At 40.0% G+C, this 24,215-nt stretch overlaps 2 protein-coding genes and 3 non-coding genes across 7 annotated transcripts in view; 1 reads left to right on the top strand and 4 right to left on the bottom strand.

The window, feature by feature from the left end:
• The window catches only part of DIPK1A (divergent protein kinase domain 1A), a 124,257-nt gene extending 118,158 nt beyond the window's left edge, over nt 1-6,099 (top strand). For all 3 annotated transcript variants that reach the window (XM_017544171.2, XM_017544172.2, XM_037744149.1), the window contains exons 4-5: nt 1,383-1,559; nt 4,089-6,099. In XM_017544171.2, the coding sequence (XP_017399660.1) occupies nt 1,383-1,559; nt 4,089-4,901 (990 nt within the window). In that variant the 3' untranslated portion in view covers nt 4,902-6,099. The remainder of the gene's footprint in view (nt 1-1,382; nt 1,560-4,088) is intronic.
• LOC119473551 lies at nt 2,412-2,540 on the bottom strand. Its single transcript, XR_005202764.1, has one exon. It is a non-coding gene; the product is annotated as a small nucleolar RNA SNORA51 (small nucleolar RNA).
• A 258-nt stretch (nt 6,100-6,357) lies between the features above and the next one.
• On the bottom strand, nt 6,358-16,808 carry RPL5 (ribosomal protein L5). The gene is given in 9 exon segments (XM_017544173.2): nt 6,358-6,519; nt 7,424-7,512; nt 10,849-10,888; nt 10,890-11,024; nt 12,085-12,287; nt 13,788-13,922; nt 15,194-15,309; nt 15,390-15,459; nt 16,734-16,808. Coding segments are annotated over 9 exon segments (891 nt in total). The 5' UTR covers nt 16,737-16,808; the 3' UTR covers nt 6,358-6,419.
• LOC119473550 lies at nt 7,225-7,357 on the bottom strand. The gene has a single exon (XR_005202763.1). It is a non-coding gene; the product is annotated as a small nucleolar RNA SNORA66 (small nucleolar RNA).
• On the bottom strand, nt 11,097-11,191 carry LOC119473549. The gene has a single exon (XR_005202762.1). It is a non-coding gene; the product is annotated as a small nucleolar RNA SNORD21 (small nucleolar RNA).
• Nucleotides 16,809-24,215: the final 7,407 nt, after the last annotated feature.

The following is a 24,215-nucleotide window of genomic DNA, read 5'->3' as shown; positions in this document are numbered from 1 at the left end:
AAAAAAAAAAAAAAAAAAGCCTCTGGCTTGTGTTCTAATGTGATGAGCTGATAAATAAATATGATCATTTTAGACAGTGCAAATGGCTATGAGGATAATGAAACAGGATAACATGTTAGAGGTGACCTGGGCGTGGAAGAGGATCTATTCTAGATAGTGGGTCAGAGAAGGCTTTCTAAATGGAACGTCTGATCTGAGACTTGAATAATGTGAAGGAGCCAACCACGTGAAGATCTGGGAGAGTACATTCCAGGCAGAGCCAGCAGCAAGTGAAGCAGTTCAGGAAGCAGAAACAAGCATGACAGCTTCAACCTATCACAGAAAGACCAATGTAGCTGGGACTTAGAGAAACAGGGAGTATGTGGTACAAGATCAGGTTGGGGACATAGGTGAGGCCAGCTCAAATGGAGCCCAACAGGCCACAGAAAGGACTTTGGGCTTTAATTGAAATGGGAATTTATTGGAGGGTTTGGAACAAGGCAGTGAAATAATGTTTTGTTTGGATTAATATTATAAATTAATATAATCTGATTTATTTTTATATCTAGAAGAAGGGCAACCTATCCTAGTGGTAAAAACTTCAGTTCTTTTCAGCGTGTTACTTCACCTGTCTCTGCTTCAGTTTCCCCATCAGTGAAATAAGTATAATGATAGTACCTACCGCCTAAGATTGGCACAAGGATTAAAATAATAACATAAATCAGTAAAAGCTGGGTGTGGTGGCTCATGCCTATAATCCCAGCAATTTGGTAGGCTGAGGCAGGTGGGTCACTTGAGGCTAGCAGTTCAGGACTAGCCTGGGGCAATACAGCAAGATCTCATCTCTACAAAATATTTTTTTTAATTAGCCAGATATGGTGGTACACACCTATAGTCCCAACTACTTGGGATGCTGAGGCAAGAAGATCCCTTGATCTCAGGAGGTCAAAGCTACCATGAGCTATGATTGTGCCACTGAACTCCAGCCTGGGTGACAGAACAAGACCCTGTCTCCAAAACAATTAGCAGACCATAGTTAATGCTATGTAATATTAGTTTGATAAGTAACTAGTTACTTAAATAGTAGTTAATTCGGGGAAGTGGGATTATGAAAGTAGAATGTGTGGAAACTTTGCTTTTGCCTTACATCCTTCTCACTGGACTTTTTGAAAAATATATTGAGGCATGCATTACTTTTATAATGTAAAACAATTAGTTTAAGGAAAAAATCTTGAGTATGATTTCAAGTTTTCAGTTCAAAAATAAAATCACACCTCAATTTCAATGTTTGAAGCTTATTTTGTTTTGTTTTGTTTAGAGGAGGAAGACCCTAAAAATATAGTGGTATATTTTTTAGAGTTTTCTACTCAGTATAATACATAACTTGCCATTCTTTTTTAAAGATGTATTTAGGGATTTGGGATAATCTGCCAGGTGTTGTGAAATGTCAAATGGAACAAGCGCTTCATCTTGATTTTGGAACTGAATTGGAACCAAGAAAAGAAATAGTGCTATTTGATAAGCCAACTAGAGGAACTACTGTACAAAAATTCAAAGAAATGGTCTATAGTCTCTTTAAGGTAAGTATATCCATTCACATGTTGCTAGTGTGAAGTGGGACTCTTCAGAGGAATTGGCAGGACCTCATCCTAAGCCATTTAAGTGTTGATATTCTTTGACCTCTATCAAGTACTCCATCCTGAGGAAATAATTAAAAGAAGCCGGGCACAGTGGCTCATGCCTGTTATCCCAGCACTTTGGGAGAACAAGGCAGGAGGATTGCTTGAGCCCAGGAGTTCAAGACCAGCCTGGGCAACATAGTAAGACCTCAGCTATTAAAAAAAAAAAAAAAGCCAGGAGTGATGGCATGTGCCTGTAGTCCTAACTACTTGAGACTGAGGTTTGAGGATTGCTTGAGCCTGGGAGGTTGAGGTTACAGTTAGCCACGATCTCACCACCGCACTCCAGCCTGGGCGACAAAGCGAGACCTTATTTCCGAAAGAAAAATCTGTGTTGGAGAATGTTTACTTTAACATTATTTATGATAGCGGAAAATGTCCAGATATGAGGAGAGAGTTCATTAATTAGTTTGAGTGCTGTACAGTTTGACATGAAAACTAATACAAAAAAGGTGAAATGAAATTAGTATACTCTTAGAAGCGTGGTTATTAGAGGCTGGGAAGGGTATGGAGGAGAGGAGGGTAAGAAGTTGGATAACAGATACAAAATTACAGCTAGATAGGCAATAAGTTCTAGTGTTCTATAGCACTGTAGAGTAAAGGGATTAACAATTTTTGTATATTTTCAAAAAACTAGAAGAGAGGATTGTGAATGTTCACAATACAATGATAAATGTTTGTATAATATGCTAATTACCTTGATTTGATAAACACATTGTATGTGTGTATTGTAATATCACTCTGTATCTCATGCAGTGTGCCCCCATTCACAATACAGACGAGGCACAGGGCCTGGGCTGAGGTGTACATGGGGGTTTACTCTACCTCCTCATTCTAAACAGTCAGTGTAAGAACACAGCTTGGGGTAAGCACCAGGAGGCCTGGGGATTTTTTTTTAATCTTTCTTTTCTTAAAAGACAGTTGTGTTTTTTTGTTTTTGTTTTTTTTTTAAGACAGGATCTTGCTCTGGTGCCCAAGCTAGAGTGTACAGTAGCCTGATCTTGGCCCATTGCAGCCTAAGGCTCCTGGGTTTAAGCCACCCTCCTGCCTCAGCCCCCGCAAGTAGCTGGGATCACAGTACCACCGCACCTGGCTAATTTTTTTTTTTTTTTTTTTTCAGACAGAGCCTGACTGTCACCAGGTTGGAGTGCAATGGCAGGGTGGTCTCAGCTCACTGCAACTTCCACCTCCTGGGTTCAAGCAGTTCTGCTTCAGCCTCCTGAGTAGCTCAGATTATAAGCACCCACCACAGCACCCGGCTAATTTTTGTATTTTTTGTAGAGACAGGGTTTCACTACTTTGGCCAGGCTGGTCTCGAACTCCTGACCTCGTGATCCACTGTCTTGGCCTCCCAAAGTGTTGGGATTACAGGCATGAACCACTGCACCTGACATTTTTTTTTATTTTTATTAGAAACAGGTTTCACCATGTTGCCCAGGCTGGTCTAGACCTCCTGAGCTCAAGTGATCTGCCCACCTTGGCCTCCCAAAGTATTGGAATTACAGGCGTGAGCCGCCACGCCTGGCAGTATCCCATAAATTTGTACAATTATTACATGTTAACTAAAAATAATTACGTGTCAACTAAAAAAGCATAGCAGTTCCTCCCATGCAAAAAAAGAATAATTAGTACTCTGTGAATTATTATTTTTTAGTTTAAACAAATACACATATAAAGATTAAATAGAAATAAATACAAGAAAGTTTTGTGAAAAAATTATTTTCATTGCTCTTATTTTCACTCACATTTTTTCTTTGGCCATTTTACATGTATTTCAGACTTTTATCCCAGAGAAACAGGGAAATACTTTTTAACCTCCATTATTGTAATACTACTACTTGTACAAAATAATTATTAATGTGATAAATACAAAATAGGGGAAAATACTTAGGCCAAGCATGGTGGCTCATGCTTGTAATCCTGAGCCACTTTGGGAGGCTGAGGTGGGAGGGTCACCCGAGCCCAGGAGGTTGAGACTAGCCTGGGCAACACAGTGAGACCCTTGTCTCTTAAAAAAAAAAAAAAAAAGAGAGAAAATAATTTTTAGTTGACCCTTATTCTAACTTTGATATAAGTACATTACAGTACAATTTTCCAAGTCCACATATGAAGGGGTGGTTTGCTAATGTATGAATGAGGAATAATTACTTTGTTGGTTAACTATCTAAAAGGTCAGAAGGGGATAGGGGTGTTAGAATGGCCATTTCCTAATAGACAAGTATATTAAAGTGGGTTTTACTACAATTACATAAAGCAAGGTTCTAGTCACTTAAGAAGCTTCACAAATATTTGGAGATATAATACATTAAGTTCCTTCATGGGGATTCAGGAGCAAGATTACTTCTGGTAATAGTGCCCATAAAGGAACTTAGTATGTTGCATGGGAGATATTTTTCATTCCTTCTATATAATTAGCCAAATTCTTGACAGGCAAAATTGGGTGACCAAGGAAACCTCTCTGAACTGGTTAATCTCATCTTGACGGTGGCTGATGGAGACAAAGATGGCCAGGTTTCCTTGGGAGAAGCAAAGTCAGCATGGGCACTTCTTCAACTAAATGAATTTCTTCTTATGGTGATACTTCAAGATAAAGAACATACCCCCAAATTAATGGGATTCTGTGGTGACCTCTATGTGATGGAAAGTGTTGAATATACCTCTCTTTATGGAATAAGCCTCCCTTGGGTCATTGAACTTTTTATTCCATCTGGGTTCAGAAGAAGCATGGATCAGCTGTTCACACCATCATGGCCTAGAAAGGCAAAAATAGCCATAGGACTTTTGGAATTTGTGGAAGATGTTTTTCATGGCCCCTATGGAAATTTCCTCATGTGTGATACCAGTGCCAAAAACCTAGGATATAATGATAAGTATGATTTGAAAATGGTTGATATGAGAAAAATTGTGCCAGAGACAAACCTGAAAGAACTTATTAAGGATCGTCACTGTAAGTCTGATTTGGACTGTGTCTATGGCACGGATTGTAGAACTAGCTGTGATCAGAGTACAATGAAGTGTACTTCAGAAGTGATACAACCAAATTTGGCAAAAGCTTGTCAGTTACTCAAAGACTACCTACTGCGTGGTGCTCCAAGTGAAATTCGTGAAGAATTAGAAAAGCAGCTTTATTCTTGTATTGCTCTGAAAGTCACAGCAAATCAAATGGAAATGGAACATTCTTTGATACTAAATAACTTAAAAACATTACTGTGGAAGAAAATTTCCTACACTAATGATTCTTAGTTCATTTGGACATAATTACCATTGTAAGAAACCTGCCAATTTTAAAGAACAGTTTTGACTATTAAAAAAAAAAATGGCTTGATTCGGATTCCTGCCAGTTACACAAAACTCTTGCCCCATCAGGCCTGAAAAGCCATCAGTGTGTGATTACTGAAGTAATAGCAGGAGGTGTAAGATCAACAGGTCCCCAAGATGTCATTCCTACCCTTTTAGAAGCCCCATTACATCTCCCAAGTACATTCATTGTGCAACTATTTTGACTGACGTTAAAAACCAATGCTGTGAAAAGCCTCATTCCATAAACGTTAATAGTGACTGATTTGTAGATTTACCGTAGCCAAAATACCAGTGCTGGAAACATTGTGTTTGCATTGAAGCTGCTGTTCAACAAAAGAAAATTTATAAATTTACTGACATCTAGCATGGTAAAGTTTGCACATTAACAGAAATTAAGACTGCAAAGCAGGTTAAACTTGTTCCTTTGTAAACAGATGCTGGGTTAATAGCATGGTTTATTGTATTATAGACTTAAACACAATTTTTAACCTCATTCAGACATCAGCTGTTATGTGTAGCTTCACAATGTTTCAAGTGGCTTACTTCAAATCTTATACTTGACAATATACCAATTTTAGTGACTGAAAAATGAACTTTCTTAAAGATTCAAAGGGCCCATCTTAGTATCAGACAGCTGACTGAGCCCTTCAAAACTGACATCGTAAGGCCCAATCAAAATCCACATATGCCGATTATGAGCTATGTCAAAGTGGGACTATAAGTGCAAGACTAAAACTTTCCATTTTCAAATAATAGTATATCATGTGGGCCAAAGGGCTATTTCTTAAAGAGGCATGCAAATTTATTCATCTGACCTTTTTCCCCCCATGCAAACTTGATATACAAGGTTTAATATTTGCTCCTCTTCCATGTTATTTTCACATGTATACTCACTCAGATTTGGCATGTACCTTTCAACATCTCCATAAAATTAATATCTTTTGGAGAAAAGATCCAGTATTTTCTGCTCAAAGGTTTCACCTAGGTCAAATGGATGTGTTAAAAATCTATGTGACCTTCACTGGACAGCTTTCTCTCAAAACTTTCCTTCAAAGCCATGGATTAGCACCTGTTTTGTTTGCTTTAAGTTACTTTTTCTTCCCGTTAATCATCTGGTTATAATAAATGGATGGGAGAAATATTTCCTAGTAATGGTTGGTCTGTTGCTTGCCAGATTTTTAGGGAAAGCTGTACATCATAGAACATTAGTGATAATGACTCCCTGGCAGGTAAAATAGAAGCCCAAGAATATAAAAGTGGGAACTTTGTTGGAAACAACTTTTACTAAAAAAGTTACACTTCTTTTCTTGGAGAAGAAAACCTGTCAACTCCTTTGCTTTTACAAAATACTTCAGGTATTTCCTATAAGGTTCATAAGAATAAGAGCTTAACACAGATATAATTGCTGTCCATAAGTTTATTGTCTTTATCTGAAAAATCCTGATAGAAAATTTGTTTGGTTTAGCTCTCAGCAGCCCGCTCCTGAGCTCTGAGGAAGCTTGCCTTCTTTTGAGCTACCCGATCTTTCTTCTGAGCAAGGGACATTTTGGGGCGGTTCCACCTACAAAAGATAGGAATATATCTATGTTTAAACCATAACTGAAGAGAATAGAGAATATTTCAATTAAAAATTTAATTTTAATAAAATTAACATTAATAAAATTTTAACAGAGAATATTTAAGACTTTGCAATCAGATGGAGGTTAAATAATCCAAGTTCAAATACATTTACTCATGTATGATCTTAAGCTAACTTTCCCAAGCCCCAACTTCTGTCATGTCCTACTAGTATAGGGCCAAAAGTCAAATAGAAGACATGTTAGATCCAGCAACCCCCCACTTCTAGGTATTTGCCCAAAGTTTTGAAATCAGTTTGTCCAAGAGATCAGCACTCCCATGTTCACTGCAGCACTATATATTAATAGCAACAGATAAATGGATAAAGAAAATGTGGTATATATATACATAATGGAATATTACCCAACCTTTAAAAAAGATGGAAATTCTGTCATTTGTGAGAGAAACAGAAGTGGAGAACATTGTGCTGAGTGAAATAAGCCAAGCACAAAAAAACCAAATACTTCATATTCTCACTTGTATGTAGAATCTAAAGCAATGGAACTCGTAGAAGCAGAGTGTAGAATGGTAGTTGCAAAGAGTGTGGGCTGGTGGGTGCAAAGAATGGACATATGATAGCCGAAAACATGAAAGATCAACAAAAAGCAGCTTTTTGTTAACCAATAAAAAATACAGTAACCAGTACTGAGACTGTACTAGGATAGAAAGGGCCACCTCAGTAGTGTCTGAAGCTAACACATTTCTATCACCACAATTACTTTCGCAAACCTGGTTCCCTTCGCTTCTGCCACATCATGCAGAGCTAGTGATCGAGTTTGCACAGCTACGCCACTGGATAACCACTCCCAGCCTGTTTTCTTGTAAAGACCAAAAAAAAAAAGACATACCTCTTCTTCTTAACTTCTTTCTTGGGCTTCTTTTCATAGACTGGATTCTCTCGTATAGCAGCATGAGCTTTCTTATACATCTCCTCCATCTGAAACAAAGGAAAGCAAACAGTACTTGGTTTCATTTCATATGCCCTACTATATTAAGGTAATCATGACTTATTTTGTCCTTCTAAGCCAGATTCTCAAAAGGAACTAAACTAAGTCAATCTTGGTAAACATTTTAATTTCTAAATGTAACTCACCTTTTCCTAACAAATTCCCAATTTTTGCCTTATGTAATGTGAACTATTGCTATTCATAAAACTCCATCTTATTCAAGAAAAAGTCATGCCAGGTGTGGTGGCTCATGCCTGTAATCTCAAGCACTTTGGGAGTCCAAAGTGGGAGGATGACTTGAGCACAGGAGTTTGAGAGATCAACCTTGGCAACATAGTGAGACCTGTCTCTACAAAAAATAATAATAATCAGCCAGGTGGCAATTATTAATGGTAGCATGCACCTGCAGTCCCAGCTACGTTGAGTCCAGGAGGTCAAGGCTGCAGCACAATCACAGCTCACTGCACCCCAGCCTGCGTGACAGAATGAGACCTCATCTCTACCAACAATGAAAAAAAAATTAGAAGGCTGGGTGCAGTGGCTCAAGTCTGTAATCCCAGCACTTTGGGAGGCCAAGGCAGATGGATCACAAGGTCAGGAGTTGGAGACCAGCCTAATCAACATGGTGAAACCCCATCTCTACCAAAAATACAAAAATTAGCCAGGTGTGGGGCTGTGTGCTTATAATCCCATTGGGAGGCTGAGGCAGGAGAATCGCTTGAACCCAGGAGGTAGAGGTTGTGGTGAGCCGAGAGTGCGCCATTGTATTCCAGCCTGGGCAAAAAATGAGACTCCGTCTCAAAAAAAAAAAAAAAAAAAAAAAATTTAGCAGGGCATGGTGGTGCACATCTCTAATTCCAGCTACCTTGGGAGGCTGAGGTGGGAAGATTGCTTGAGCCCAGAAGTTTGAAGTTACAATGAGCTATTGTGCCACTGCCGCCCCAGCCCGGGCAACAGAACAAGATCCTGCCTCACACACACACACACACACACAAAAGACAAAGAAAAAAAGAAAGAAAAACCTGCATATACTTCTGAGAAATTCAGCCACACTTGAGTCACTCTAAATCAAATTTTTGTCTTCAGAAACAAATACTGCACTTCTCACCTTAAATATTGGCTGGTCTAAAATCTTTCATTCAAGAACACATGCCAAAAGTATTAAGATGATGAACGTATGGGACCAAGAGTCACAATACTGACATAGCTTAACTGGGACCAAAAACTGGACACAGGCCAACAAGCAAATTCATGTGTCATCCCATACTCCCCAGAATTTTTTTTTCCATCTTTATCTCATAGGCCTTTTAAAGCAATTCCCAGCATTATGTACCAAAGACCTCTTCTGTCTTTGACTACTACCTATCCCTAGTATCTGGTGGTAATATAAGGCCTCTAGGACAAGAAAGCGGTCTGAAGTTTTCCCGAAAAGCCTCTAGAAAGCCATAAAGAGGCCTAAACTTTTCCTATAAGGCCTCTAGGACCACTAAGATGTCTGAAGTTTTCCTGAAAAGCCAACCGATCAGATATGTTACTGGGCAATTTTTCATTTGCTTGTTTTTTGAGATGGAGTCTTGCTGTTGCCCAGGCTGGAGTATAGTAGCGTGATCCCCGCTCACTGCAACCTCCGCCACCCACGTTCAAGCAATCCTGCCTCAGCCTCCCGAGTAGCTGGGATTGCGGGCGTGAGACACCACGCCCAACTAATTTTTGTATTTTTCGTAGAGACAGGGTTTCACCATGTTGGCCAGGCTGGTCTCAAACCCCTGACCTCAGGTAATCTGCCCGCCTCAGCCTCCCAAGTGCTGGGATTACAGGCATGAACCACCACACCTGGCCAGGGCAATTTTGTTCTAAAACTCACCAGGGGGAAAAAATACTGCAACTCTGAATACCTAAAAATTATAGCCCACTACAGACTATGTCACAGTAATCCAGGTCTCTAAAATTATTCATTAAATTTGCAGATGTGATTACTACATGCACTTGCATAAAGCTTATTAATACAGGAAAATAATGCAAAACTGCCCACTGCATTTGAAACCTCAACTACCTATATCCATTTTGAAAGTTAATTGTCCTACCTCTTAGCACTCTATTATAGCTGTTCACTAACAAATATTTAATAAATCCACTTGATGACTTCATATATAATCATTCCACAAATCTAAGCAACCCAGTTCCTTCCAAGACGTCATACAAGTAGACATGTAGATAATGCCATGAATTCAGGCAAAGACCACTTCCTGTTGGAGACACATCAGATGTCTGCAGACGATTTCAGCAGGCACAGAGGAGAGAGGCCACTGTAGATAGTTAATGAGCCAAGTGGAAAAATACATTAGCCAAAAAGTAGTCTAGCTGAAGGAAAGCATGTATACAGGAAGCCATTAGGAAATAAACATCTGAAAGCACAAATTGGGAGTCTAAAGTTCTGAGCAAGATAACATGACTACATCAAGATATAGATTAAGAAGTAAATTTTGCAGAACAAGTAGGATCATGATCCAAAGGTACATGACATCTTTAACAGGATGAAGTCATAAGTAACAAAGAAATATAATACAGTAAAAAATAACATGCACCTACATTACTGATTTTAAAAAAAAAAAAAAAACAAAAAACCTCTGGCCTAGGAATAGGAAGGGAAAAAAAAAACCCAACTTTTCTTTTCCTCACTTAAACTCGTTTAATCTTACACTGTGTCCAAAGCACAAAAATAACAGAAAGTGGTCATTTCCCAACTACAACTCTTGTTTTTTAAAATTTTCCTAGCCATAGCTATGCCAAAATAGAAGGTACTACACAGTAACAAAAAAGAACTTGGGTCTTTTTTGTTAAAAAAAGATGGCTCTCATCTGTAAGCCCAGCACTTTGTGACTCATTGTTGCAAACATGGCTCCCCTCATTGCTATAACACCATGTAGACTCAGTGACCAAATCTCCTTTCCTGTGTACGTATCTGAGATAATTGCAAAGTCCAGAATATAGCACATATATGCTATGAAGAGCTTTCCTCTCCCATGGTATCAACATTACTGAAGTTTATTATCTAGCACCTCCTATCAAACAAAGCAGATTACAACTATGACTACAGGAATGACATCTACAAACACAGAACAGCCAAAGCATAAAAGGTAGCCAAATCTTCAGAAGCTAAAGTCCCCCATATTTGAGCATCTAAAAGATTACTAAAAGCATGTTGACAAGTTTGGCTCAGCACTAACCTGAAACAAATCTATATAATATTACCTCCCCGAAAAACAAGTAATAAACCTATTTCTATAAATTAACCAATATGGGCATTTTTTAGGTAAATGTTTTACCATGTCTGGAGTTACGCTGTTCTTTATGTATTGAGAGAAGTTTCTTGTAAGCATCTTCATCTTCTTCCATTAAGTAGCGCATGTAATCTGCAACATTCTGGCCCATGATGTGCTTCCGGTGTACTTCTGCGTTAAATTCCTTGCTTTCAGAATCATAACCAGGGAATCGCTTGGTACTGAAATAAAGTTATTCATATTTTAGTATAGACTCATCTCATTTAGCTTACTAGTAAGAATTTACTTCAGTAGCTGCCATCAGTCCCGTCTTGAAACAATTATTGCATCATATGCAACCAAAGGACCAATTACTGACTGCTCAGTTAGTGGGATATCATCATTCAGCAGCTCATCTCTGAATTCCAGGACAGAAAACAAATTCATGCTAAAACACCTTTAAAAGCCACTACACCAAGGCTTTCTACCACTACAAAATTAGTTATCCAGCATATCAGCACAGGAAGGAGTTTCAAAACTTATCCCCTAAATCCTTTAATTTTCAGTGGGTACATGGGAATAAGTGATTTGTCCAAGATCACAGGTAATGAAATTGTCAAGTGAGAATGCTCTTGATATACTTGCCCCCACCCACCTCCACATCATAAAAGCAAAATTTCAGTTAGGTTGTTATTTTTAAGCTTACCAAAAATTACTATTTCTTGGTTGTTAAAATCACCAAATGCTAAAATATTCCTAAGAAGTTAATAAATCAAGATGCGTGGACTCAACAAAAAAAATCATTAACTCAAACCAATGGAACCACAAATTAACCTATTTAACTTCCCAAAATGGACTACAATCTTATTCCTAGTTGCAGCAGGTTTAGAAATCTTTCATAAGCCTTTTCCTCAAACTCCTTATAAAATTCTAGATCTATCTTTTTGCATAATTCAGTTAAATTTTTATTCTGAATGAAAAAAAGTACATGGGGAAAGAGGACAGAGTTGCTCGTTTCTAATAAAAATTAAGTCATATGCAAAAGGTAGTGGTTTCAATCCCATCTCTTTCACTAGCTGGCTCAAAAAACTTGGACAAATAATTGTGAGCCTCAGACTCTTAATTTATAAAATGGGCTATAATTCCTTCCTGCCTTACCAGGTTCATCCTGCATGGTACCTATCACACAGCAGGCGTTTAATGAATGCTAGCTACTTTAATTTGGTTATTTCCACAGTATAACCAGTTAAAAATAGGGAAGTACCAGAGTCTAGGCACCAAGGTCTTTAATAGTATTCTTACCTATGAGGGATAGACAAGCCTCCATCCACAGCTCCCTTCAGGGCACCAAAAACTTTATTGCCAGTGGTAGTTCTGGCAAGGCCTGCATCCAAATAGCAGGTAAAGGCACCTGGCTGATCATCAATGCTTTCCACATTGTATTCATCACCAGTCACCTCCACTTGGCCTTCATAGATCTTGTCCATGCCAAACCTATTGAGAAGCTTTTAAAGAAACCAGTGTAAATGCCCGTTTGGATTATTCAAACTGCTCTAAAATTAAAATAGTTTATGTCATAACCATAAGGACCACTGACATATGTAAAAAAAATTTTCCTTCCACACCTACCCCTTTCACCAGATCCACTTGGTCATAAATTTTTAAATGCCATTAAAAAAACTTAAGACATTCAATTTCACCTGAAACAATTTTGTCTTATGACTTCTGCATCTTTGCTACATGTTGACATTTGACTTATATAGCAATCAAAGAGAATGCATAAATTTGATTGTTATACTTACTCAAGGGGGAGTAATCTCTACATTTATCCAGTCATATTTGTTTAGAATAATTCATCAATTAAATACCTGATGTCATAACATGTAGTTTAACTTAATCTGGAATAAAATTTTAGGGGTAGAATCCTGGGCAAAAGAAACATCTTTTGTGGCTCTATTCTCCAACTACATTACGTTAGCTCACACCACTCGTCTGCTGGTACAGTCTCCTAGCTATTGTTCCACAAGTAATTAGCCTTTGCACCAAATTGTTCTCATATATCATGACAACGATCCCTCCACTCAAACATGTTTATAACCAATGATGTGGGTGGGTTGTGTCAACCTTGATGCATATGCTTAATAATTCCATTGCAAATCAAGTCAGAAACTGAGATAATAAAAATAAGGCAAAAATCTCATCTTCATCTACCAGCAAAATAAAGCATATACAGGAAACACTGCCACCCAGATGGAAAAATGTTTAAAACAAAAATGAATCTTCCCATCAATGACCACTCTCCAAAACACTAAGATTCTCAATTTTTTTTTTTTTTTTTTTTAGACAGAGTTTCACTCGTTGCCCAGGCTGGAATGCAATGGCGCAATCTCGGCTCACTGCAACCTGTCTCCTGGGTTCAAGTGATTCTTCTGTCTCAGCCTCCCCAGTAGCTGGGATTATAGGTGCCTGCCACCATACCCAGCTAATTTTTTGTATTTTTAGTAGAGACAGGGCTTCACCATGTTGGCTGGATGGTCTCAAATCCTGACCTCAAGTGATCCACCCACCTTGGCCTCCCAAAGTGCTGGGATTACAGGCATGGTACATACTATCAAAATACAGATTCCAGAGGGTCTAGAGTGGAGTTCCCACAGATCTGTGTTTTCAATGTCTGCCAACATTCAGAAGATATGTATCTGAGTAGCATTGAGTCTTCATTGTCCAATTAAGTAGTCACTAGCTACAAGTGGATTTTCAAATTCAAGTTTACATACTGCTGGAGCTCAATAGCTGCAGGTCGCTAGTGGCAAAACTAATGGACAGCAAATTACAGATCTGTGTCATTGCAGAAAATTTTTTTGTAAAGAGCTGACCTAGATAGATGCATAAACAGGGCAGAAAACTGGAAGCAGGCACTCTCCTGAAGCACAAGCGAGGCTATCTTATCCATGTGCAAACATCTTGCAGAAAATGAACTATATAAATAAAAGTCATCTTGTACATACCCTGCGGGCCAGCAGCAGGCCAGTACAATACGCTGCAGCATAATTTGTCAGGCCAACCTTCACGCCATATTTTGGCAGTTCGTGTGCATATGCTGCGCAGACTATCATATCCCCCTCTATACGGGCATAAGCAATCTACAGTAAGAGAAAAACTAGGTTAGTAATCTATTGCTTTCACTGTCTCATTATGTCTTCATTTCTCTTCAAAGGAATAAAAAAAAAATCGATGGATATAGATGTGTACCACTTAAAATGCTGAAAACTCTTAGCTGGGTTACTGATAAACTAGAGGTACTTAAAAAGTCACAGAGGAATATCCAATTATTTCAACCATCCTTTGAACTAAACATAACTAAGTTCAATGAAGTCTCAGGAACATAATATTTAGTTACCTGAACTGGACACAGAGGAAGACACTGCCTTCACAATAAACAAATTAATTTGCCCAGAAAACGTATGCCTACCCGCTATAAAATATCGATAAATCTTAACTCTCAGAATTTTTCCTAATTGTAAAAGCCAAGATTCTAGCTTACAGAGTCCAGTGAGAATGCTCTTAGTACAAGAGCAAACTGCCACCTCCTAAAGGCCTTTCATGTGGGAGCCACCTTTGTACATTTTATTAAAACCTGTTTCAGGCCAGGTGTGGTGGCTCATGCCTGTAATTCCAGCTCTTTGGGAGGCCAAGGCAGGCAAATCACCTGAAGTCAGGAGTTCAAGACCAGCCTGGCCAACATGGTGAAACCCCATCTCAAAAACAAAAAACAAAAAAAACCCTATTTCAAACAATAACCAGAATAATCTTAAAGCCCTGTTTAACTCACAACTACCTCTTCAGTGGTTGAATAGCATATAAGGTCATATAGGAAAAATCAGGACAAACCCAATTCTTCTAGTGGAATTGGGATGGGCAAGAACTTCTTACTTGCCTCTAATCTCCCCACCCCACACATACACATAAAATAGGTTTCAGTCTTTGTCGCCCTGGTTGGAGGGCAGTGGTGTGAGCTCAGTTCACTGCAGCCTCAACCTTGGGGCTCAATCATCTGACTGAGTAGCTGGGACTACAGGTGTGCCCCACCATGCCCGCTAACTTTTTTATAGTTTTTGTGAAGACAAACTCTCACTATATGGCCCAGGCTGATCTCAAAACTCCTGGCTCAAGCAATCTTACCAAAGTGTGCTGGGATTACAGGCATGAGCCACCACGCCCAACCAAATGTGTTTTTAAAGTACCAATTTCCCAGGCTCCAATTCTAGACCTACTAAAAGGAAAAGAATAATTCACTGAATGCTTTTGGAGGTGCCTGACAGCCCTTTTAACACATACACCATATGCTTTGCTTCCCAAGCACAATTTCTTGCAGTGAAAAAAGGGGAATGCTTGTGTCTAGAATACAACTTACCTGACAAATGATATCTCTGTTTGTTACACGAACTATCATCCTGTATTTGGGTGTGTTGTATTTATTTTTATCCTGTATCACCAAGCGTTTCCGAGCATAGTAATCAGTTTTACCCTCTAAAGAAAAAAAAAAATTTTAGAAAGGATAGTCTACTGCAAAGCAGATAAATATTGTAAACACAAAAAGATGACAGTACCTCGTCGTCTTCTAAATTTCACTTGGTATCTCTTAAAGTAGGCCTTATTCTTAACAACTTTAACAAACCCCTTAAAGAAAAAAAAAATGTTATTAAAACTTTGATGTCTTAGTCTGTGATACTTTTGACATGAATTAACCAGGTAACAAAATAACACTTGAACTTCCAGAGCTGAAACAGACAGTTGTCACTTGTAGAATCCCATGTTTCACAAGCGACTAGAGTCAAGATTACTTTTCCCTTATTTTCCATGTCACAGACTGATAGTTTTATAAAACACAATAAAAGTGAATCATTAGAGAAATACGGAATAAAAGAAACAAGCATACAAAACGCAGGCCCCAATTTATTACATTTAACAGGCATAAAATTGTTACATTGCTTCCAAAAGTTTTTAAACGCTTACTCTCAGTCTCTGTACTTGTTTCTTCGAGGAGCAGCACCAATAACTGTGTCAAACTTTTGCGAAGCACTGCTCTAGACAACAGCCAGTGGTACCAAATGTCAGTCTGTTCGGAACATGCTCTGTCTCACTTCGAAAACCTAGCCTCACATTACTACATACTTCTCTCGCGTCCCACGTATGCTTTTCAAAAGCCTAAATTACCTGCCACAAAGCTTAAATGGGCAAGAGCACATTCATCAATAATTCCTCACTAAAACAGCACTGTTCCCCCACCAGCTAAATCAACATTTCATTCCACCTTTGGGGCCCTACCCCAGTAATTAAAAACTGATCCGGCAACGGACTCTAGAAGAAGAAGCAGGAGGCACAAATTCCACGTTAAAGGAGCTTCCGGGGCCCAGGGACACCTCTGCCTCCAAGCACCACTGACAATTTTGGCTTAAAAGCCACTTGCTCGGCCCACGGGCACAGGCTTCCTAAAAAACTGCCGGCTCCGACGTTCTCCCGGAAAACCCAAGAAGTACTCGATACTCAGAGGTCGAGCGGGGCCCGAGGACCTGCAGCCCGACTCCCTTCCGGCGTTCTCCAGCTAGGCTGAGGTCCATTGCCTGCGACCTCTCCCGCCCCGCCGCTTGCCAGTGCCCCCTCACACTAGCCAGCAGTATCCCCCATGCAGGCTGCCTACTAAACTAACTACTTCTCCCCAACCCGCCGTCTAAGTTCACGCTACCCTTCTTCGCAAACCCCTCCCCCCGAAGTTCGCGCACCGGGCGGCAGCCATTAAGGCCACGCTGGGAGCTGCAGCTAGACCAAGTCAGAGCCAGCAATCTAATGCCATCCGGTCCCTGCGACGCACGAGACGGGCCCTAGGCTGGCGTGCGAGCGAGAAAAGGGAACCTCTGTGCATTTAGAGTCCCGAGATCGAAGCATCCACTCACCATCCTAAGGAACAGAGACCTGCGTCCGCGGCTCAACAGAGACCTGCAGGCCCAGCAGCGCTAGGGGGGGAAAAAAGGGCCACAGCCCTTGCGCAGGCGCAGTATGTAACGCCGACTGTCACGTAAGTGACGTGTGGAAGAGAGAGTGTGTCCGCCACAAGACGTTTTGTGTTCCGCCCCCTGCTGGCAGGAGGGTCAATACCTGTCTGCCTTGTCACAAGCTCTCAAGGTTCCAACGCTCTGGGCACAGGATTGCCTAGGATCCGGGCCGTGAAGAGGAGCCGAGAGGATTACTGGAGCCTTTCACTTTCTTTGCTATTGCGTTTTTTGTTGTTGTTGTTTTCATAACAAACATATTTTACTTTTCTAAGCAGGAAAAAAAATAAAGTTAAATAGGACAAGTTTGCTTGGGAGTCCTCTTGCCCTCTCTGGGCTGTTCGTCCAAGAGCATAGGGGACCCACCCTCCCACCTCACACCCAAGGAGCCTTCCCTGAGAGCCCCAAGCTTTGTATCAGCTTCAGCCTACCATAGACTGTCAACTTTCTGAGGGTGGGCCCTGATGTCAGGTCCACCTCTGCCTCTCCAGCACCTAGCAGAGTATCAGCTTCTCACCGTCCGAACTGGGAGAAGGGACTGCCAACCAGGATGACAGGGTTAAATGACTCCAAAACACTGCCTCTAGAATAAATCAGAATTATGATGCCAATTACCTTTGATTCCAACTTGTAATTCCTTGTATAATAGAAAAAATAAACACAGTCCACTACGGCAGATGTCAACAGAGCTCTAGAAAAGAAAACTTAAAACACTTCTCACAGGAAGTGTGATTCTATTTTTGCAGAGCTGCCTTTAAAAGTGTAAAGAATTGGGCCGGGCGCGGTGGCTCAAGCCTGTAATCCCAGCACTTTGGGAGGCCGAGGCGGGTGGATCACGAGGTCAAGAGATCGAGACCATCCTGGTCAACACGGTGAAACCCCGTCTCTACTAAAAATACAAAAAATTAGCTGGGCATGGTGGTGCGTGCCTGTAATCCCAGCTACTCAGGAGGCTGAGGCAGGAGAATTGCCTGAACCCAGGAGGCGGAGGTTGCGGTGAGCCGAGATCGCACCATTGCACTCCAGCCTGGGTAACAAGAGCGAAACTCCGTCTCAAAATAAATAAATAAATAAATAAATAAAAATAAAAATAAATAAAAGTGTAAAGAAAGAGGTATTCAATTCGTATTTGCAAAAAATATTTAAAAACCTTCATTTTGGTGGATTATCAAGTTATTAGCCTACCAAAGGTACTACATATCTTGGTCAAGCCCTGCTTACATTGGAGGCAGAAGTATCAGGAAGGAAAGTCTGCCTGGAAACAGGCCTACTCCTAACTTTTGCATGTTTTAGGGCAAGGGTTCATAGGAAGACCCACATACGATTCATCTGAATATTTAGAAGTCATGAAGCAAGCTGGATGTGGTGGGTCATGCCTGTAATCCCAGCACTTTGGGAGGCCAAGGCAGAAAGATCACTTAAACCTAGGAGTTCGGGACCAGCCTGGGAAACAGTGAGACCCTGTCTCTATAAAAAATAAAATCCAAAAAAATAAGTTATGAAACAAATAACATGTTAAATTAAATATATTTTATCTTCCTTATCCTCCTCCTTCTTACCTTATAAATCCATAACGGCAAAATAAAAAATATGTATACCCATTTCCCTTGATCACCACCAGGGGTTTGTGGCCAGCATGGCTGGCTCAGCCAGTGCAGTTGGTGACACCAGGAGCTAGGGGGTAATTGTCCGGCACCCTCAGCCAACAGCACCTTATTCAAGTGGTAAAAGTTAAAAATCACTAATAGTGGGATGAATTAACATTATAGTTTCACACCTGTAATCCCAACATTTTGGGAGGCTGAGCCAGAAGGATCACTTCAGCCCAGGAGTTCGAGACCAGCCTGGTCAAAAAAGAAGATCCCCGTCTCTACAAAATAAAAAAAAGGAAAGAAAAAATAAATTCAAAGTACATGCCTCCTGAGGCACTGAGAAAAATATAAAAGCATTTCCTACATAATCTAATCTAAAATAGTTATCTAATATGTACCAACCAAATCTAATCATGATAAAACTACACATAAACCCAGATTTCGATAATTCTACAAAGTAACTGGCCTGTACTCTTCAAAAATGACAAGATCATGAAAGATAAGGAAAACCTAAACAATATTCCAGACTGAAAGAGACCAAAGTGACATGACAACTTTATGCAGTGTGTGATTCCATATTGCATCCTGGACAAGAAAGGAAAAAGGGAAATAAGAAGGCTTTGTATTTATTTTGTTCAAAGTATATTGTCAGAACAATCAGTGAAATTTGACTGGAGTCTGGATTAGGTGATAGTAATGAATCAGTGTTAAATTCTGATTTTCATAGGTAGACTGGTTATAAATGAGAGCCCCTTTTTTTTCAGGTAATACACACTGAACTGTTTTGGAGTAGCAGGCATCATTTCTGCAACTTAGACTCAGTAAATGGCTTAGGAAAAAAATAATGTGTGTATATACACATACATATATGTGCATCTAAAGAGAGATTAATAAGGCAAAAATGTGTTAAAATGGTGACAGTGAAGAACTTGGGAGAAGGGTATATGGCAATTCTTTGTACGGTTCTTATCCAATCAATGGTTTTGAAATTATTTCAAAATAAAAAATAAAACATTGGCTGGGCGCCGTGGCTCACGCTTGTCATCCCAGGACTTTGGGAGGCCTAACCAGGTGGATCACTTGCAGCCAGGAGTTCGAGACCAGCCTGGACAATGTGATGACTCCCCATCTCTAAAAAAAATACAAAAATTTTAGCTGGGTGTGGTGGTACGTGCCTGTGTTCCCAGCTACTTGGGAGACTGAGGCGGGAGGATCACATGAGCCCAGGAGGCAGAGGTTACAGTGAGTCATGATCTTACTGCACTACAGCCTGGGTGACAGAGCAAGACCCTGTCTCAAAAAACCAAAAAACAAAAAACCTAAACATTGATTCCTGCTAGAATGGAAGCTATTTATTACTTATTATTCCTGCTAGAATATGGCTTTTATTATTTGAAATGAACGTGAACTCAGTTTCATCAAATATGTCAAACATACATTATGAATAGAAAATAAATCAGCAGCTGTCTCTGCTCTCTACCATGTGAGGACACAGGGAGGTGTCAGCAGTCTGCAGCCTGGAAGAGCCCTTCACCAGAACTGAACCATGCAGGCACCCTGATCTCAGACTTACAGGTTCCTGGAACTGGTGAGAAATAAATGTCTGTTTATAAGTTTTTTAAAAAAATCAGCAATTTTTAGTTCTGGCAGTGATGACTTATTTGATGTTTTAATACAAATATGTGAAAAGATTTCTAAGATATTAACTATATAGTATGATTTTGAGGTGCCTACATACTGCCCTAATTAGCTGGTTATGTATTAAAACCAGCAACTTTCTTAATTATGATCAAAGAACAAATTTTTTGTTTTTTAAGACTGAGTCTTGCACCATCACCTGGGCTGAAGTACAATGGTGAGATCTCAGCTCATTGCAGCCTCTGCCGCCCCAGGTTCAAGTGATTCTCCTGCTTCAACCTCCTGAGTAGCTAGGATTACAGGTGCCCACCACCATGCCTGGCTAATTTTTTGTATCTTTAGTAGAGGCGGGTTTCAGTATGTTTGCCAGGCTGGTCTTGAACTCCTGACCTTGTGATCCACCCCCCTTGGCCCCCCAAAGTGCTAGGATTACAGGCATGAGCCACCGTGCCTGGCTGATCAAAGAACAACTTAATACAAAATTTCAGTTAGGAAGAATAAGTCCAAGAGATCCATTGTATGATATGATGACCATAGTTAATAACACTGTACTGTATTCTTGAAAATTGCTAAGAAAGATTTTAAGTGTTAAAATCTTATCACTTAATAGATTTTAAGTGTTCTCATCACAATAAAATAAGTATGTGAGATAATGGGTATATTAATTACCTCTATTTAGCCATATAACAGTTTACATATATTTCACAACATTTTGTACACAATAAATGTATCTAATATTTGTCAGTCATGATATTTTTAAAATATCATGTTATTTACAAAATTTTTTTGTAATTGGCTTTTGCTTTACATGAGAGTGTATAGGGCCAACTACTTTACAGTTGACTCTTTTTTATAGATCTTAATCTAGTGGAAAATATTTGAAACTTTCTGATACAGGGTCTTACTCTATTGCCTGGGCTGGAGTGCAGTGGCACGATCCTGGCTCACTGCAGCCTTGAACTACTGGACTCAAGGAATCCTCCCACCTCAGCCTCCTGAGCAGCTAGAACTATGGGCACTTGCCACCAAACCTCACCAATTTTTTGTTTTAAGAGACAGTCTTGCTATGTTGCCCAGGCTGGTCTGAAACTCCTGGCCTCAAACGATTCTCCTATCTCAGCTTCCCAAAGCACTGGGATTAAGATGTGAGTCACCTTGCCCAGCTGAAACATTTTTGCTTATTTTAAGACAGGGTCTTACTGTCTCCCAGGCTGTAGTACAGTGGCTTAATCAGAGCTCACTGCAGCCTCGAACTCCTGGCTGTTTGCAAATGATTCCCCCCTACCTAAGCCTCTGGAGTAGCTAGGACCACAGGCACATACCACCATGCCCAGCTAATTTAAAAAATTTTTGTTGCAACAGAATGTTGCCATGTTGCCCAGGATGGTCTCAAACTCTGGGCTCAAGTGATCCTCGAGCCTTGGCCACTCAAATTGCTGGGATTACAGGTGTGAGCCCCTTCACCCCACTGAAACATTTTAAAAACTGCACTTTTACCTAGGGAAAATTAGCCAAAGAAAGAGTAAATTTTGTTTCTTTTTTTAAAAAATGTGTAAATCTATGGTTTTTAATGGGACTGAAAGTCAGCAGAATATCAATGACAATTATGATTATGTCTGGGTGTTCTGCTGATAGGCTATTGATATTTGGATGACTAATAAAGACATATACTATTTGTAAATTATAATATATGTATTCATAGAATTCCTTTTTGTGTCTTCATTTCAGGCAAGTTTCTATGTTGCTATCATTATTAAGATATCACATAATTTGTATTCTACAGATAGTAATATCAAATTAGGTAATGTTTCTTGGGTCATTGTTATTCTTTTTGTTTTTTTGGAAGAGGTGAGGTTTTGCTTTGTTGTCCAGGCTGGTCTCAAACTCCTGGGCTCAAGTGACCCATCTGCCTTGGCCTCCCAAAGTGCTGAGATTACGGGCGTGAACCACTGAGCCCAGCCCATTGTCATTCTTAGTTTTATTATCTTCAATTTGGAGAAATTTTGTTCTGCTGAAGCAAGAGAAACTGGAATTTTAAATAAAATTCTTAAATCAATACTTAGGTTTTTTAGAAATGAACCATGGTTTTTACATATCACATTTAAACAATGTGATCACATACGATCAATCATTCTTTTCACAGAAACTATTACTACATATTTTAATATTGTCATGTAAATCACTGTCACTTTGATTTGCTATTTTCACTGTCTTTTTTTTTTTTTTTATAAAGACAGAATTTCACCATGTTGGTCAGGCTGCTCTTGAACTCCTGACCTCAGGCAATCCGCCCGCCTTAGCCTCCAAAGTGCTTGGATTACAGGCGTGAGCCACCATGCCCAGCCTATTTTTACTGTCTTGTAGTTATCTACATCCGTGAAAATTTTGGTAAATTCTTCTCCTTTCCAATATTCAATACTGGGGTATAATAAAGAAAAACAAAACTAGCAGTATGTTGCTTGATTGTTCAAATGTCTTTTCAATTAGACTATACACTAATTTATCAGGTTCAGAAAACAATATAAAAATTAGTTTTAAGTTTATTTTTACATAAGTTTTCTTCTTTACAGTTATATAAACTTTTGTTTCCTCATTCTAACTCCCTTGTATTGAATTAGAATGTCACTTTTGGCCGGGCGCGGTGGCTCAAGCCTGTAATCCCAGCACTTTGGGAGGCCGAGGCGGGTGGTTCCGGGGTTCAGGGATCGAGACCATCCTGGTCAACATGGTGAAACCCCGTCTCTACTAAAAATACAAAAAATTAGCTGGGCATGGTGGCGCATGCCTGTAATCCCAGCTACTCAGGAGGCTGAGGCAGGAGAATTGCCTGAACCCAGGAGGCGGAGGTTGCGGTGAGCCAAGATCACGCCATTGCACTCCAGCCTGGGTAACAAGAGTGAAACTCCCAAAAAAAAAAAAAAAAAAAAGAATTCTTTGCATTCCCATTATCAGAAAGACAGGATTTGATAATTTGTTTTTTCTCTCTTAGGTAAAAAACTTTCCATTACTCAAAATCTCCCTGCCCTTCAAAGTAGTCTCCATTTCAAATGTCAACTGCAGCACAACTCCAAAATCTTCATGACATTCAAACACAGTTGCCTATTGTTTTCAGGTCACAGCATGACAAATGAGAAGGAGCATATCCTTAGAGCCTGGAAGATGTTGATCTCCAGGGCAGATGCTTAGAGTTTCTGGTCAGAACTGAGTACCAAGTCCTAAGGGACAAAGTGACAGAGGCAACCATAAGTATGCATCGTTCATTGTTTTTGTTTTTGTTTTGTAGCCATTTGAGATGTAGTCTCGCTCTATTGCCCAGGCTGGAGTGCAATGGCACAATCTCGGCTCACTGTAACCTCGACCTCCGGGGTTCAAGCTATTCTCCTGCCTCAGCCTCCCAAGTAGCTGGGATTGCAGGCGCCTGCCACCATGCCTGGATAATTTTTGTATTTTTAGTAGAGACAGGGTTTCACCATGTTGGTCAGGCTGGTCTTAAACTCCTGACCTCAGGTGATTCCCCTGCCTCAGACTCCCAAAGTGGTGGGATTACAGGTGTGAGCCACCGTGTCCAGGCTGTAGCCATGTATTCTTTAAATTTACTTTTCTGTATGTTTGTGACAGGAAAAGTTTTACCAAGTGCAGGATCAGAGGAAGTTTCCCCTTTGCCTGGGTCAAAAGGAGGTACTTCATGGAAACTTCACACCCCACAAAGATCACAGTGCCTAAGCCGCTCCCTGCTGGACTACTGTGCTGGACTTTTTTTTTTTTTTTTTTTTTTAGACAGGGTTTCACTCTGTCACTCAGGCTGATGTGCAGTGGCACAACCGCAGGTCACTGCAGCCTGAACTCCTGAGCCCAAGCAACCCTCTCACCTCAGCCTTTCTAGTAGCTGGGGCTACAGGCATACACCACCATGCCTGGCTTGTGCTAGACTTTCACTGGCTTCCACTGATCTGTTGTTGATGGCTCAGACTTGTTTGGGATAGCACATGGGGAAAAGAAAGGGGCTCTCAGATTTCTATATATTAAAAATAGTGGGCTGGGCACAAATAGTGGCTCACACCTGTAATCTCAGGACTTTAGGAGGCCAAGGTGAGTGAATTGCTTAAGTCTAGGAGTTCAAGATCATCCTAGGCAATATAGGGAGATCCCATCTCTG

The sequence above is a fragment of the Cebus imitator genome, unplaced genomic scaffold (genome assembly GCF_001604975.1).
Source record: "Cebus imitator isolate Cc_AM_T3 unplaced genomic scaffold, Cebus_imitator-1.0 Scaffold166, whole genome shotgun sequence".
Taxonomy (NCBI): domain Eukaryota; kingdom Metazoa; phylum Chordata; class Mammalia; order Primates; family Cebidae; genus Cebus; species Cebus imitator.
Note: the sequence above shows the minus strand (reverse complement) of the source record. Positions and strands in the feature narration are given on the sequence as shown.